The sequence below is a fragment of the Neodiprion lecontei genome, chromosome 1 (assembly GCF_021901455.1).
Source record: "Neodiprion lecontei isolate iyNeoLeco1 chromosome 1, iyNeoLeco1.1, whole genome shotgun sequence".
Lineage (NCBI taxonomy): Eukaryota > Metazoa > Arthropoda > Insecta > Hymenoptera > Diprionidae > Neodiprion > Neodiprion lecontei.
Genome location: NC_060260.1, coordinates 39,998,171 through 40,016,241, shown reverse-complemented (window position 1 = coordinate 40,016,241; position 18,071 = coordinate 39,998,171). Strand labels below are relative to the sequence as shown.

Sequence of the window (18,071 nt, the reverse complement as noted above, 5' to 3'; positions counted from 1 at the left end):
TAGGCGTCACGTTTTTCCAAAAATGATCATTCTACCAGAGTTGACGATGATTTCGATTGGCGCGATTGATCTTGGATTACACAACGAATTATATAAGAAATCTTGACAATGTTCATATCAATCAAGATGTGGGTCACGTTCAAGTGGACTATTCCAAAGTCAAGTGGTCTTTTCTTTTTTTGTTCTTATTTTATTCCCTTTTCTGGAAGATCAAAGATTGTCCAGAAGTTGATGGGGCTCTTCAGCTACGGCATGTAATGCCAGTCGAAAACGACTTTAAAAGCAATACATTATATCGTAGGTATAGGGTACATGCATGTACCGGGATGGTGTTTCAAAACACGTTTTACCATGCATCGGGCACTGTAAATAGTAACGTACAAGCACGTGCAACGGTCTGTTTACCGATCATCGCGTGGAGACCAACAAAGCTTATAAGCTTATATGAACTTACAACCTCTTATACACCATTATAAATACGATGTGCAATAATTTTTTACTACATATACATGTATGTGATCAATAAACACGAATATTTATGTTGACTGCGATACACCCAGCCGAAATACGTATATGACACCTTCTGGTACGGCAATCCACCTGATATCGGGAGTTTCGACACTCCACGTTGAATATTAATAAATTTTGAACGAATTCGTATTCAAGTATTGTAGATTTATGGTTAGTTGGTTGAATTTTATCCCCTCATGATGTCAGAGACAGAAAATTTTAAGATACTATAGAGATTTATCTTGTAGCACGAAACGTCAAGTTCAAGTTTTATTGCATAAATTAGACCTTTGATTGTCATACATATTATACGTGTACATACATTACAGATATACAGGTGATAGAAGATGTTACGTAGTATAAATATATTGCAGCTGTATAACCGTAATCGAAACACTCTACCAACAATGATGATAATTGTTGTTTAAAGTTGGCGGATTCGTACCGAATGATAATAATAAAATATTTATAAGAAACATATTTAGAGAATCCCTTGCCAGAAGTGTTCACAATGATAATGTTATCTTAACCAATTAATCCACTTGCCTCTTTGAAATCGTAGCAGAACAGCTGGTCGAGGTTTGAGTAAAGTTGTGGATGTGTTTCCTTTTCGTTTGGCAAAAAACAGCAGAAACAAAAAGCAACAAATATTTCGAAATCACAATATCGGCTCAAGATATCACGACGCGAAATGATAATATCGATGTATCGCAACGTTTTCGAGCTCGTTCGTACAAAATATCACTCGACTTTGAATCCGGGCAAATCCAACGCGTCGGTTTATCCCCCGCTTTTAACAACTTGATGCCCCGATCAAGTATAATACAGTTGACGGGTAGAGTGTGTAGGTATAACGTGGCGAGTTAATAAAACGGATATTGGATGAATTAAAATTTTACTCGGCATAGGATAAGGCGGGTACCCAGGTCGTAAAGGCAAACAAAAGGCTCACTGGAGGCGGGTATAATACCTACGATTTACGGGATGGATATTTTTTTGGAACAGAATTTGAACCCCTGCCGGGGGTTCGATGAGGGAGGATGAATTATGGGAGCGATAAAGCGACTTCTCCTTGACGTTTCCAACGATTTGTCCACAAGGGCCACGTTTCGGCGCTCGTTTGCAGGGTGGGTGTAATATCGTTTGCCCGAATCGAGTACGCGTCTCTCTTCCGCAACTCATCGACCACCTTAGCCGACCGCTTTACGGCTACTAACTGCCGTGCTATCGGCCGGTCGCTTTTTCCCTCGTAGGCTCAACAACCCCACCACACCCGCGATGCAATGTACGCATACACCCACGATAGTACGATGTTAAACCACCACCGACGAACGGGCTCATCCATAAACACGAATTACGTACTTGGTAAGAGCATCGTGGTGTTTAACCAACCATTGTAACGTCCACTTTTTCGTCTGCAACGCGTCGCAAGCGCCGTTACTCGACAGCTTTTACAATTGGAAACCAATTTCCTCTGGTGAAAATGATTTGTACGATTGATTTTCAACGATTTTTTTAAAAGGAAATTGGAACATTGCGAAAACAATTTTTTTTTTTTACAAAATTGTAGACACGCGTAGTTTCGTATAAAGACTTGCAGACTTTCATGAAATTTTTGTATCTTTTTCTTTTCAGTTTAAAATCTAGTAGATGCGACAATATTTTTAACGAAAATTAACAATTCTTTACGAAAAACTATGCACGTTTACAGTTTTGTACAACATAATACGTAATGTTCCAATTTCTGTAAACAATTCGTAGTGTAGTAAAAATTTTCGCCAAGGTTACATGTCCGATTTTGGTTACTGGATAATTAAGTTGGAATCGCAGGAAAATTTAGTAGGAGCAACTATGTCGTGCGTTCATCGATACTACATTATCTAGTTTTTAAAACTTGATATCCGTTTGTTTCGTTTACTTATACATTTTTCCACTCAAACAAGCCCTTAACGTCAATTTATTGCTGTCCCAACACCAAATCATTGCAAGAAAATATAGTACCAGTGACTTTAATCACAAAGAATACTAGGAAGTACTAGTTTTTTTGTTTTTTGCTACAGTTACGAAACTCATTCTTATTTTTTACTCACAAACAAAATTTTTACTTTTGTGCGAGGAATGAAAATATGAAGAACTGCAAAGTTTTCTCAGTGCAACTTTCTTCACGACGCAGTATTTTCGGCTCGAGAACCTTCCACGGCCCATTTTCTGTTGAAGGATTAGATTACGGAATTTCGGTCTAAATTCTCGTGCCATCCCGTAACATCTTACACACGGATATACTATAGAAATATGACGATGGGAATCCTGATTGAATTCGTTGGTCTCAAGTCATATGGACATTGAAAGAAGTATTAATGCTTCTCTAAGTAACTATACCATATGACTTTGCAAGTGATATTCGAGAATGAACTGGTGCGATGGTCTCCAATACTTGACTACGGAGACCGTTTCATCGGCTAAGTGAAAAGTTTTTTTGCCGAATCGAATATACACCGCCATGGCATCAAAGGGCTGTGTAAAACCCTATCAAATGAACATCCGTACGACGCATACTGCATCCCTTTTAAACCACTCTGCAGAGCAATCGTTAAAAGGTGTCGATAAAACGACGTGAAAAATAAAAAAAGTGTAAAAATTCACATGTTCATCGTACTTTCCACTTATTTTTTTACACGTGTTTTTGTCGCTATAGTCAGACGAATGGCACCTATGACGCGTATATCAAATGTACCAATGGATACGAATACGTCTGTAACCATTTGTGGGAACAGGCGTGAATATGAGATTGGTTGAAGTTCGAATTGAAACGCAAATCGGTTTCATTCAAACCAAATCATTGTTAGAATTAGGTATTGAGCTGTATTTTGCCGCACGTCGCTTTCTGCGTAGCAAACTCTGGTTGGCCTCCGAGCATATAGCAAGACTCAACGTCCTCGTACACCACCCCTATATTTTAATTGCGCGATTTATGATCGTTCACTGGGGGGAACTCGGATAGAGTCGCTCTGCCTCAAAGGCAGAAGGTCGCACGAATCGCATAGACGATTATTTGTATCATGGCTCCAGATGGGTCGAAAGGCTCTGTAATTTATTTTGATTTTCAATCGTTGGATTGATTTGAGAATCGGATTATCGGTCCGAGGTACCGTCAAGTTGGAATTTCGTTCCTGCAACCCCAAGTCAATTTTGATATGAAATTGTTTTCAGATTAAACAAGCGATGGATAAACTTGAATCCAAGCAAAACAATGTTTGTATTTCAAAACCTCAATAGAGAAAAAAAAATGAAGCTAGGGAAAACATTCTTTACTTGAGCCGGTGTATCGAGCAAGTTTTTATTTAGAAAACTTATACTTCGTAATAGCGATAATAATGCCAAGGTGGTCCGTTAAAATTTATCGTGAATTCCGAAACTGTAGACAAATTGTAACTGCTCATCCCTTTAGAAAAGATCTATAAATTCTCAGAGCGATTCGATAACATTTTCGGATCTGTCGATATTGTTGCAAAAATTTGAGGAAAAACGTAGACGTCTTCTGTAGAAAAATTCAGAATAACATTTTTCTGTAAAACTGCAAAAATGTCTATCGAGTCGTAACTTTTTAGATAAACATGTCCATCAAGGATCTTGTATAAACTTATTCAGATTTATTGCTGAGAAAGCCATCTGAAGATAACATGGGTCTCTATAAAAATATTTTTCATCAGCTGCACGGGATGTTTTTTGTAAATATTGTTTTCGAGTGTGCTCAATCCAAAAATGACTTTCAGTTCCCTCGAACACGCACAGTATTTTTGCAAAATACAAAATGTTTGTATAAAAAAAGCATAACAATAATGAAAAAGCCGCCATTTTATTATAGTAAACTAAACAATATTTCTTATGAAATTACACAATTTCTCTATGAAATATATTTAATATTCCGTGTTCGTTCTCTTCGCCTGTGAATAACCATTTCTTTTTTTTCTTTGATACAGCTCCGAACACGCTTCCGATTACCATTTTCCATTTCCCTGTTTGTTGTATTTATTCTCGAGTCTCACTCTAATAAATATTAAATGGAAGTAAGAAATCACTTTTGCATAGGATTTTAAGAATCAAGAATACGATACCAGATTTCGAATTACACGAGAGGTTCAATCTAAATGAAACTACAAACACGAGTTCAAGAAAAAAACCTGTACGTAATGGAACATTTTGAGTATTTTTACCGGTTTCACAGTCAGAATCTATAAAAAAAAAAACAGACTAAAAAAAAAAACTGCGCAGTTTTTTCGTTACAGACCTGTGTAATCAGATACGTGGAATGGTGAGTGTGAAACAAATATCAGAATGTCAGACTTTGCGCTTCGTCCTTTAAAGAATAGTATTATAATTTGAAATAATATTGATGTGAATCGCTGTATGAAGAAAAAAGTAAAAAAATAAAATAAAACAATTTTTCATTGAGTATAATATTTTTTTTTACCAAATTTGAAAGATTTCCAGTGTAAGATGAAAATGCCATCGAATACACTAATATTATATTGGCATATTTGCCACTATCCAGCGCGGAAACTTAAATTACGATTTTCGAGCCAAATGCTGCAGGTACATTGGCACTTTGACCTTCTGTACAATTGAAACCTTATAGAACCTCCAGCAGCACGTCAGTAATGGCAATCTGTGGCCACATGGCAAGATCGTTTTATTTTTTTGTCGCGATAGTCTGCGCAGAGATAAATTCATAGCAGTCAATGCCAAAACACTTTCGTCTATCAACATTCCATAAATAATTAATTTATAACTCCAAAGTGGGTTGTACATATACCTATCTGAAGATTCGTTAACGCATCGACCATCCTTGCGGTAAAAAGTATGACACTACGATAAAAAAAAAAAAACGATTCAAATTTTTCAAAAGCTAAATCTACCGTTCGCAAGCAGCGGAAGCAAGTCTCGAAATCTACTCGCTCTAACTCTAAATGAGAATTGGTACATACCACAGAGTTGTACGACTTGAGTTGACTGTATAAACGCACCCGAATAGTCATATTATACGTATATTTACGCATCTCTCTCAACTGAGGAAACGGCAGTTAGGTAAATGTATGCCGATAGATAATATTAGTTGAGCCGTGATCTTGGAAGCCGGAGACTAACCACTATTCCCTGTAACATTCTTCAAATCCTAGTCCGCAAATAGTATGGAGTTTAACTTACAATTAGAGATGCGCAAGTGCTTGACATCGGGGGTATAGGTGTACCAACCGTGGCATATCTGTTTCGTTAAAACCAATACATCGAGATGAACAAAAGCAAAAAGATTCGCGACAAAAATAATCGCTGAATTATTCCAGTGGAATGATGACAAGCAAGTTCCATGATGCCTACGACGATAACGCGAGCTAACGAGGGAAACACGATCAAGATCGCATGGATTATATGGACTGCAAAATGACGGTTATTGTATGTACGTACAAAGGGGCCATTACGCTATCTGTTTAAAGGAAATGCCATTTTCGAGGGTTAGAATTGAAATAAAAATTCATTCTCGAAAAGGAAGCAGTCAAGATATTCTCTCCGATAATGTATTTTAGTTCGCGTTAGAACAAATGGATGCTTTGTCCCGTGTACGATGTGTGCACGAAACAGCTGACAACGAGCACATGCTGCTGACTTAATTACTGTACCCCGTAGATTATACTTGTTCAAGATATGATTGTGAACCGGAATGCATGTTATCGTAAAAATAAAAATCACTATCGTGGCTTGTCAAAACAATCTGCACACCAAACGCCAACGGATAAAACTAACTTTTATGCTATCGGTCGAATTCAGGATATCGTGACACAAAGTGTGTCTCACATGAAAATTATTTGCTTCCGAGTATCTCCTTTTGAGGTTGTTTTGTGACAGCTTATTTTTACAGATATCAATGCCCGTTTAACGCGCAGTATATCATAACAATTTGGATGAAATGCGGGGAGCCCGCATCATGGCAACCTACATGTCGTCGAAACCATGCAGGTTGCCTGCTCATCTTCGTTCCAGGCGTGGAATGCGCACACCGTTCGTCTCGCTTTAATTCGAACTGGTCTCAAGTTAATTAAATTCAAATCAGTTTTTATCATCCCTATTGACCATTCATGCATACGTTAAGTTTTGATTCGTAATTCAACATTTAGGCTTTAAGTTCTACCTGTAATCATGTATCTTCACAATCCCATATGGTCTAGTGGCTAGGATACCTGGCTTTCACCCAGGAGGCTCGGGTTCGATTCCCGGTATGGGAAATTTTTTTTTCGCAAATTATACAATTGTATTGTATTTTCAAACGAATTTATTCCTACTTTATATATATGGGGTATTCCACATCAAATTAACAGCCCATGTACCTAACCCTCTTCGATTTTCATCATATTTTTAGTACGATGTTCTTACCCGACCCAGAAGGGTCTCAAATTTTGTCATATTGAATAAGCCAGCGGTCAAATATGAAAAAAAAAAAATGACAAGCAATTCCGAAAACGCCATTTTGAGAAATCTGGAAAAATTTACACAGATTTTATGACTTGAAATGTGATTTTTAAATGCCACACGATAACGGGATCTCGATATTTACTATTTTTTCGCAAGTTTTTAGTTTTTCCAAGTTCGAAGTCGGTTTTTTGATTTTTTATAAATTTCACCAGTGGTTAAATGAAATCTGAGTAAATTCCCGATACCCATTTGTGCCGATATGATCATTTGCAAGTATGATCAATAAGTTTGAGCAGGCGATAATAAAATTGTTATAGGTAAAAAAATGAATCCGCACTGTTCGATAACGTTTCTTAAAATCGCAATTCCAACAATTCTGTAAACGCATATCCAATAACCCGAATTTGAGTCTCCACTTAGTTATCCAACTCTCACACATACGTGACGATGTAAACGCCGGTCGACGCACGTTTACTTCCTGCAGTTTCCGTTCCAATTTCCCAAGTTTCCTCGGTAATCTATAACGACATCCTACCCTACGTAAACTACGCGTGTAACCAAGAGCGTAACAAAAGTCCGCATATCTGATCATGACCGCAATTATCGACAAGGTATCTCCAAGCGTTCCTTTACATTTTCTTACTCACTTAGTGGGAAGTTTTTTTACAAGAGATGCATTATTTATGGTAAATAAAATTTTCAGAAGTTCGCTGCTACTCGTGGTTCTATAGCCTGCCTTTCAATGTCACAAGTGTTTCCCATATTAGTATCGCGATACTTTGAATTTTTCATACGATCAAGTCGTTAAGGGTACGTTAAGGGCTTCAGTTCTCGAGGGAAAGACACGCGCACGGAATTATACGGTCACGCAGGACTCTCGCTCGCACCTGGTTAGTGACGAGTGCGTAATCAAAATTCCAGGTGAGTAAGATCATGAGTCATTCTCCCGTATAAATACTACTATACGCGCTGCCGGTTGTAAGTAACGTGTGTACCTGGATTGGTACTAGCAACGGCGATATGTCGGCGCCAAATGCACACCTGATGATAATGAGAATGATGATGCTTTGTTCGGGTGGTTCAACACACTTTTCGCCTTTTATACCTCGAACTTAAGAATCGCGAAACGGCAATGATACGTTACGATGATTAGTGCTACTCATTGTCAGCTGGTAAAATTCTCACGCACCATAAAAAGGTACGATGTTCAACGATGCATTGTATTACTCATTATAATAAGGACAATTTATTTATACGTTACTATGTTTGCAATAGGAAACGCGCGATGTCGTCAGATTTTTCATTATTTTGTGCTGCGATAAATTTCTAAAAGGAAAATAAGAAAATGACACGTGTATTCAGGATTTCAGAAAGGGAATTAATGCGATGGTAGATTACTCCACTTGAGTCATATCGCTGTCACAAGGCTGGTTTATAGATTTCGAAACAGCATTCTATATTTACGACGGAAAACAAATACTTTTAATTCAATTTATATATACCTCTTTACCAAAGATAACAAATCATCCTATTGCACACCTACGTCACGTTAGATTACTCAGTTGCACAGTTATTGCACGTAAACTTTTCCCGTATGTGCCGCAACCCGTTAACGATCATGCAGACCGTAGAATGAATTTAAACGTTGTATCGTACGACGCGTTACAAGCGAAGTCTGAAATGGAGAACAAGAAAATTTCGTGTATTCAAGACTTTAAATTACAAGAATATTATCATCCGCCACCGTTTAAATCTAACCTTGTGAAACATCTCTATAGAATTGTATCGCTAGTTGAAAAAACCATAAAATATAACGATCCGTACCCTCCCATACTTCGACTACCGAGACCTGAGTCGACAATTTGCCCTTGGCATTTTGTGAGTTAGGCTTCCTCGAAATACGATCTACTTGCTTAGACCTACCATCGGGACTATAAACCACGGAATATTATACTTTAGCAGAGGGAGCGATGGTTTCACGAATAAAATATCACGTCGAGTCGAGGAGCGAGTCCCGCCAGAAATAAAACAAAGAGAAACACATATTTGTTGACCAGTTTGGCGGTCGAAAGCAAATTCCTGGGAAATTTTGTTCCTGTTTTTACCTTGCATAAAACTTAACGCGAAACTGCTGTTCGAGCGAAGAACCTTTTAAAAAACCGCAATATATATTATACTCTGTTCGTGTGAATTGATTTTTTTCTTTACTTACATACATCGTCGCCCTGCGTTCCGTTGCAACTCACTAAGCAATAAAAACTAACCAGCTACCCGACAATTCTGTTACATATATATATATATGAGAAATATCAAGGAAGAATCGTGTGAAATTAGTAACCACAAAGACAGACAGAGCACCGGAAAAGTCAACTTCCCGGCTACGTAATAAGTAGTTTACATTACGTGTTACAATACATGGATGAATAACAAATTTATACTTTCAGAATATAGGAATCCCCATTTCCAACAATGATTTTACACAATCATTGGTCAATCCAGTTTGACGTACGGTCGTTGCGTACAACTTAAAGCGGTAGATGCCCGGGATTTATTATACTCTAGGTATTGTATAGACTGATTGGACTAGGAAGTAGTAAGACTTCCACAGGTTCAGGTGAAGAATTACTGCATACGAATATTGATATATTAGGCAATATCATCTAACGGTAAGAATAAGCCAGATCTATGCTGGTAGGCTTAACAGGAACACCAACTATTGCATACACATTTTATAGTGATAAAAAACCAATTTTTCTATTCAGGATTCAAAGCCTTGAGTTTTTGATCACACATCATTAGCTGGTCTGTACATAGATATGAGGGTGTACCTAAAAAAATATTTTGTTCTCAAACGCCCATCAAAATTTCGGTAGAGCCTCTCAAACAGAATATCTCAACCAAATATGAGCTTTGAATGTTGACATTTAGAGGTGTCGATTTTGTTTTTCCCATTTAATTAACACGTAAAGAAAACCGGACATTTTTTGAATTATTTTTTTTTCGTAAACCGCTTGAATTATGAACTATCTAAAGAGATTCGTACAGGAAATTACATTCTCTGTAAAAAAAGTACTGAAATATAATTTTCCTAACTCTAACCGATTACGAGATATTCGCCTTACGAAAATTCTGAATTAGGAAAATTCTATTTCGGTATTTTTTTTTTATAGAGCGTGTAATTTCCTGGATGAATCTATATTTATATAGTTCATAAGTCAAACCGTTTACGAACAAAATATAATTCAAATATTATCCGATTTTCTTTACGTGTTATTTATCGTGTTATTATAGAAAATCGAAAAACAAAATCGTCACCTCTAAATAACAATATTAAGAGCTCATATTTGCCTGAGATATTCTATTTGAGATGCTCTACCGAAATTTTGATGGACATTTGAAGCAAAATTTTGTCTTTTTTTTTGGGCACACCTTAATGTATATAATGTATATGTATATAACTGGCCGCAAGGCATTTAATGTAGTTGTACACACGTGGCTTATGTATGTCTTGTAGTATATTACAAGACGTGCTTTCAAATGGATACAAACACGGATGTGTCCTATAGCTACGAATGCAGATAAGAAAATAAGACCGTGTCAATCGTCTACCTCGAGTCAAATCATACTTTAAACGGTCTTTCTTTCTTCAAGAGTTAGACGTAACGATACTTACATTAGTGGTAGGTCTGCTGATCGATTGGCAGTCTTGCCTTTCCGAATAACAATTCTCATGAAGGTCATCTTGACAGGCTGGATTTCGTATACCGCCATCGACTTCCACGATGACTGTGCTGATGTTCGGAGAGCTCGTCTGAGTTACATGCTGAAATTATTAAAAATAAGATCTCGCGTTGATCTCCGACATGCATTCGCAATGCGCTTGTTTTTCATGGGTTTGAAGTTGGCAACGTTACTATAACGATGCATGTTTCGGAAAAATAGTTACTTCACTCCTTTGGGAATGTCCGAAATTTAGTTGTACGTGATAAATAAAAAGTAATCATATTTTGAAAATCCAACTCCTATAGAAAGTTGTTCAAACATTCCACGATGATGACTCTTCTTACCAATTTTCCGTTACGTTAACGTTACCAACTTCAGCCTCTTTGTTTTTCCAAACTCAAATTTACAATCGGTTGTCACACACGAAACTGTAATACGGGGCGATAAGCGAAATAAATTTCACGGATTCTCCGCTTATAATACCGACACGTGTTCTGCGGCGTTGCACTACTGCATGTTCCCGCCATAATATCTACCGTCTAATTGTTACGTATGTATGCATGTATGTACCTGGATTATATACACTAGTAAGGATATAGTCGGATAATGCCGGTGACTTCAACAGGTGCGGTAACACTTTCGATTCTCTTTAATCTAATTCGCTTACTGCGGACGTTTATAATTCGTCAAACTGAAAGTTAGATCTCCCGACGGTTGATGTACCAACAAGAATCAACCGCGAATGGTTGATGAATAGAAAAAAATATCATCACCAAACTCCGCTATCTCACAATTAAATACACGTTATCTAGTTTACATATCCTGCTTCCGATCAACTTTGCAGACAGCACATTAATTGCCAGAGTAATGTCCGCGCGCGATATTGCGAATTTGCGATGTACACAATCACTGAATCACCATCGTCACTGTGTATAGAGTGGTGATTATACGTCCACGATGTGCGTAACCTTATACCTATGTACGGCATGTACTTGTACCAGCTATTGTTGACTGCCAAGTGACCGGAAACGAATCCTTCCCCTCGACGATTTCACCAATAATATACACATTCGATGGACAAACATCGGTAAGAGCTGCGCGATGAACCGTTCTGCAGGTAGTATCGCGATCGGTGAAATTAATTAGAAATTTACTCATTATACCATTTTCAAGCTAGGCATACAAAGTCAGAGAATATAACGTCGCTTTTCCTGTAATACAGGTATACCCCATGCAGCCTTCGCGTTACAACTTTCATGAATATAATAAATATTAAACATACCACTGAATGAATAATTGTATATTAATTATACAGGAATACCTACCATATGAACCATTTTTTTAACAACGTAGAATTCCGGCAGAAATAAATCGCAAAACCGTTCAACGAAACCGGCCAAATTCCCGTCCAGGATTTCGTCTATTACCACTAATTTTCTTGGTCACTGTTTGACAAACATCGATAACAAGCGTTAAACCGAAAGGGGCATGCTTTACGCGCGAGTTGTGACTAACTGAGGTTTGAACGCTCTGGAATGAACTCTGGGACTCGATGCCTCCCGACCAGCAGGTCGTAGTGGGTGCAGCCCAGAGGTAGACCGGCTGCCAACAGGTTGCACGATCTCCTCGTTTGTTCTTATGCCCCCACCGCCAACGAAGCAGACTTACAAGGGAGGCGCCTCGTCGCGACGACGGTCAATCAATAATTCCTATATTCAGAAGCCAGCGGTAATCGGTTTACGGAACCAGACCGTCAAAACGGGCTTTTTTGGAGGGTAGCCTAACGTTACTGGTTAGGCTACCAAACAAAAATATAATGTGTCAGGCTTTTGCCCGCAAGTTGGGTTGTTTATGTTAGAGCTGACTAAATACTGCGGCGAAAAAGTCAAAGGCAGTTTAAGAATAATTTCATTCGCCGATACTAACCTCAATTTAACCGTACACTGAAACGTGAATGTGACAATTACCATATAGAATTGAGTGCTATACTTGGCACTTTTATTCTTCAATTTGAGATCGATTCAAGATCTCTGCCGATGTTATCATAATAGCTTCAGCGGTACACCGCATCACGTTTATGCGAAAATGCTGCTGTCTTCATGTCGCATATATGTGGTATTGTTCCGGTGCGGTGTACCATCCTTAATTATTGTACCACATAGATGTTCGCTTGATAATGTATATAATATGTATTGTAAAATATTTCATTGCAATATACGTAACAGCTCTCCGGCCGGAATGCTATTTTGATGAGGTGAATTCCTTCCGTTGTTACTACCGTATATACAAAGTACGAAGAGTACAAGGTGTAAAGATAATAGTACATATATTGCGCTGCAATATCACCTCATTTTTTATATTGTCTACCGCCTATTGCTCCATATAACGATAAACGCAACGATATTTTTAAACCCGTATGGAACACTGAACATTGCACGACACCTTTTGCCTAACAACGCGTCTTATCATTTCAGGCTAAAGGAAAACAATAACAGACGGATTAACGTGCAGACATGAATTTCTTGAAAATACATTTTGCTGATAATTCTGCGTAAAACTGAAACCCTCCAATCTTACATGATGTATCTTGTATTTCGATTCGTTCCGAAGTAATTCATCACGCAAAATTGATATACTCAATTTGGCATTCGTGGGTCGTAATTATAGCCAGGCGGCACTGCAACGCCATGAATACTGGTCGGTAACTGAACTCAACTTGGAATGCGGATGAATTGTACAGCCGCGGTTATTATGCAGCTTACGAACAGAAATTATTGTGCTTTCCATCCGAGTTCAGGTAGTTGGTGAGTAAAGTTGACGCAGAATGACACGACCAGCCTGTGGCAAGTTGAATGGAAGAGACCCACACAAAGAGCAGTAGTATGATAATATCAACCACTGATCCGTGTTTAACTCATCAATACAGGAATCTAATTTACTCTGTAAGTCCCATTCACTGAACTTCGGCGAAAAGGAATAACGTTTTCTTAGATCCCAATATATTCCTTGACAGCAGACTTTCATCAATCAGAAAAAAAGTCGTTTTACATAAATTAGTTTTTTCGTAAGCGAAACGAACTCTACAATCTACACGTTTATATAAAGAATCTCGATCCACCGGTCTTTCATTAGTTCCTTAATTTCATCTCTGACATCTGCTGACGAATGATTCGACACCGCTCTTGTGAATCAGGTTCACAAGAATGTTTGGAACAACTAGGTGCGTCATAGTCACGGTCATAGACTACGAAATATTTAACTTATGCAATCAATGGGAGTCAGAATCTATGGCCAGTGATGTTTGTGTCTGATAAAAAACGATCACACTCACATTTTCGATTCAAACAGTTTTCGCAACCGAGAAACGAAAAAGAAAAATGGATAAGAACATTGATACGCGTTTCAAGGCTCTAGCGAGCTCTAGGCCAATAGGTCGGCCTTATACGCGAGTTCGCGGTTATATGAGCCGTAGGACTGATGAACGAAGGCAAAGGTTGCGCAAGGCACGTAGGGTTGTCACACTTTTTCCCATAGACGTTGTCCAAAGCAGGACAGTGATAAAACGGACGTTCGAAATCCTTCGTTATGGGAAAATACAAAATCAAGGTATGAACTTCAAAGATATTACTTGTGCGAAAACGTCTAAAGATCGAAAGAGGTTAGACGTACGACCGGCTGTCAAAATCGCAATCGTCAGTTGTCATTGTCATCTGTTATTTCAGGTTGGGATAATTGGTGGATCTGGTCTAGACGATCCAGCCGGTCAAATATTGCAGAATCGCGTAGAAATATCACAGGAAATTGCTAAAAATGAATTTGGACTCCCGTCGAGTAATCTTTACCAGGGTCAAATTGCTGGCGTAGAAGTCGTTCTACTTTCTCGGTGAGAATTTCCGCAATTGAGCAAGTATCGCTCACTCAAATCTATCTGTATGAAACTATTATAAGAACGAATTTTATCTTGTTAATCGTATTCAATGTATCATTTAGGCATGGGGTAGGTCACAAAATTAATCCTACCAATGTGAACTACCGAGCTAACATAGAAGCTCTGCGTTTGGCTGGTTGCACCCACATATTGGCCTCAACCGCTTGCGGATCCCTCCAAGAGTCTATCCACCCTGGCGATCTTGTTATACCGGATAGTTTTATCGATAGGACAATCAAGAGGAATGGCACGTTCTTTGACGGAACATCTAAGGAATACCCAGGTGGAAAAATTGCTTCATTTTTTCTATAATTTAAACTTCACATATGTTATGTATAAGATACAGACACAACATTTTGAGACTTGCTATGGGGAATGAAGCTCTTAAAATCCCAGCAATCTAAAGGTTAAGGGATAATGTTCACAGGAGTATGTCACGTACCAATGGAACCAGCGTTTCATCCCAATGTCCGGAAGACAATTGCCAATGCAGCAAAGCTTTTGAATATTGATATAAGGGATGGAGGAACTGTAGTCACAATAGAAGGACCCAGATTTTCGTCAAAAGCAGAGAGTCAATCCTTCCGACAATGGGGAGGTGATCTTATCAATATGACTGTAGTCCCAGAGGTGCGAATTGCCATAAATTGATGAACTGTAACTTCGCAAATATCACCCATACTAATGATATTATACTATATCTCCATTGATAGTAGCATTTCTACTATTGAATGTTCTATGATTAGGTGTGCTTGGCAAAGGAAGCAGGTATTCTGTACGGAGCTATCGCTTTGGCTACAGATTATGATTGTTGGAAGGATGCAGGAGACAGAGTATGCGTGGCAGATGTAATGAGCGTATTCAAGAAAAACGTTATCAGAGTAACTCAGCTTCTTATTGAGACTATTAAGCTTATGGCTGCATCATCAGATCAAGAAATGTGGGATGAACAGATCGATGAACTCAAGGTAATGCCTTTGCACATGAGCATTGAGTAGATCAAGCAATCTTAAAGCTGTGGCAATGCATAATTCAACTTTTTGTCCATTATAGTAGACAGTGTTATTTACAAATGTGTTTGCTTTAAAGTTGAAGGAAAAAATTTTTTTTCTAGAATTTGGTGGTATGTGGAAACGTCTCGTCAAATAAAGCAGCCTAGGATTCGAAGAGATGTCATGAACTTTATACAGCTCAAAAATTCATTTTCTTTTCGAACCTTGTACAATTTCATGGCTATGAAATAAAATGATTAAATGCCAATCAACCTTTTGGGATTTGTTTTCTTCTCATCGTTAGAATATTGATTTCGTAAAATCTCTGTGAATGCAAGGAAAATACAGATTCGTGCGAACTTAGGAGTAATCTTAACCTGCTACGAATAACAGGTACTTAACGGAACGTGATATTTATTTATAATGTATAATAGAATATGGATTGAACGACCAATAAATCGTTCATTCAAATATAATATCTACAAATTACAATATTTTGCCTCTGCTGTTTTCTTCATCGATTCCAACTTTGTTACATTATATAATTACAATACATTCACAGAATTGTTAAGCGAGCTTTGTTTATACATACACTTTTTCACCCACTGCTAACAGAATTGACCCAGAAAGATGTGATAAAAAGTCTACCATTGCAAGTAGCCTCTTAATAATTTTTTTTATTCTTCAACAATATTATTTGTATAAGCAAAATATCTGGTATTTTAAATCCGGTTCTAGAAACTTGGAAAGGAAGTTAATTTTTCTCAGAAAGCAACAATGTATCATTGAAACTGAGTCACATCCCAGAAAGGAAAGTTCACAAGGTAGGTGAATCGAATTTTAAGTAGCGTTTCGCTCTAAATTCAAGTGCTTAATCATTATACAAATGGGAATTTCTGTCAAATAAGACGTACACCCCAAATGTACAATATTCACAATATTTCAATAGTAAAAATATAATAAAATAGCAGGCAGATGAGATAAAACGTTATCACCTTTCTTACAGCTATTACCAGTGTTAAAATTTCACATTGTTTATTTTTACCGTGCAAAGCATTATGCTTGGAATGCGCAACGTTTCAAATATACGAATAGTGGATTGACCAAATTCATTTTGAATCATGAGTCTTCTAATTTTGTACACAATTTTTAATCATACAACAAACGTCGGGAGCTGCTTGACGTTGGTTGACAATTAAAAATGATATCATCAAAAATACATTGAAGTATTTCTTCAAATTCATAACAATGCAATGACGGCCAAGAGGGCAAACATGCCTTCACTCGGATTTGGCTTGGATTGAACGAGTATTAGGAAGTTGTTGGTGTAACTGCATACAGAGATATGGAGCTAAACACGTGTTCCATTGTCCATCGTGAATGCGACAGCAAAGCAGTTTTTACACTTATCTAATTACTTATGCAATGACCCGCTTCGATTTTCAACTCTAAATGACTACAGCGAAAGAATGATGAAGTATTACCCTTCACCTCTGCTGGCAAACTAAGTCAATGATCGAATAAAATATCAAGACAACTATAAAAGCGAATTGCAGTGATATATGCAAAGTATAATATATAAACTATAACCTTTCTCCTTTGTCTAGTATAATATATCCATTTACATGATTAAATTATTTAGTCCTCGATGTACAGCTATCATAAAATTAATATTTTCACGACGATGAACAGTGCAACGTGTTTTTACCTCAGTATATATATAACTTTTACACCACAATAATCCCAGGTTCAATTTTATTACTGTCCATAATCCAAGTCTGGAGGTGTAAACAAGAACGTTACCCAGTTTCGATGTTGACTAATCCGATCGCTTATTTCAGAAAAATAATAATTGCCAGCTAAGTGGAGTTGTAGGAACAGTTCAATTCATTACAATGAAACCTTTATCCTCTGCCATAGTCTAAAATCTAAACATGAATAATTTTGTGGAACCATAATGCGAAGAAGAAAATTTCATATACAACTTGAATAAAATTAAAGAAAAGAATGCGGTAAATGATTTTACGGTTCAATTTTAATTTATCGCGTTGATATTAGACTAGACATGATTTCCTTGCTCTGTTAAGGGGGGGGTAAGGTCAAATCATACGAAAAAAGCCATGTTTTCGTGATTTTTTTTCTGACGACGTAGTTAAAATTTCTTTACTCAACCAATGGTACATTGAAGTATGACATTCGAAGAATATTTCATCAAATTTTTACAAAGAAATATTAAAAAATACGGCAATGGCAGCAATTGTTCGGACGTGTCTCGAAAAAGAGTTGAATTGCGGTGCCCCTCATAACTTGGTGCTGGATCATCGAAAATCAAAAAATCAAAGTTCATTCGTTAGATAATAGTTTTTCCCAGGTAACGCTGTCGAGTTTTTTTTTTTTTTTCCAATTTTTTTCATTTTTTCGAACACTTTGAAGTGAAAAATACAATTTTTTGG

The 18,071-nt window shown here is 37.5% G+C and overlaps 2 protein-coding genes and 1 non-coding gene across 3 annotated transcripts in view; 2 read left to right on the top strand and 1 right to left on the bottom strand.

Moving 5' to 3' along the window:
• Window positions 1-12,295, bottom strand: part of LOC107217197 (phospholipid phosphatase 1) — a 34,945-nt gene extending 22,650 nt beyond the window's left edge. Inside the window, exons 1-2 of the mRNA XM_015654603.2 lie at window positions 12,024-12,295; window positions 10,649-10,798 (exon numbers count right to left, since the gene is read on the bottom strand). Of these exons, the coding sequence (XP_015510089.2) occupies window positions 10,649-10,798; window positions 12,024-12,035 (162 nt within the window). The 5' untranslated portion in view covers window positions 12,036-12,295. The remainder of the gene's footprint in view (window positions 1-10,648; window positions 10,799-12,023) is intronic.
• On the top strand, window positions 6,717-6,788 carry Trnae-uuc. The gene has a single exon. It is a non-coding gene; the product is annotated as a tRNA-Glu (tRNA).
• Window positions 12,296-13,738: 1,443 nt separating the features above from the next.
• LOC107217199 (S-methyl-5'-thioadenosine phosphorylase) lies at window positions 13,739-17,449 on the top strand. Its single transcript, XM_015654610.2, has 6 exons — window positions 13,739-14,304; window positions 14,421-14,581; window positions 14,689-14,909; window positions 15,054-15,256; window positions 15,373-15,594; window positions 15,741-17,449. The coding sequence occupies exons 1-6, from the start codon at window positions 14,284-14,286 to the stop codon at window positions 15,783-15,785; spliced, it is 873 nt and encodes a 290-aa protein (XP_015510096.2). The 5' UTR covers window positions 13,739-14,283; the 3' UTR covers window positions 15,786-17,449.
• Window positions 17,450-18,071: the final 622 nt, after the last annotated feature.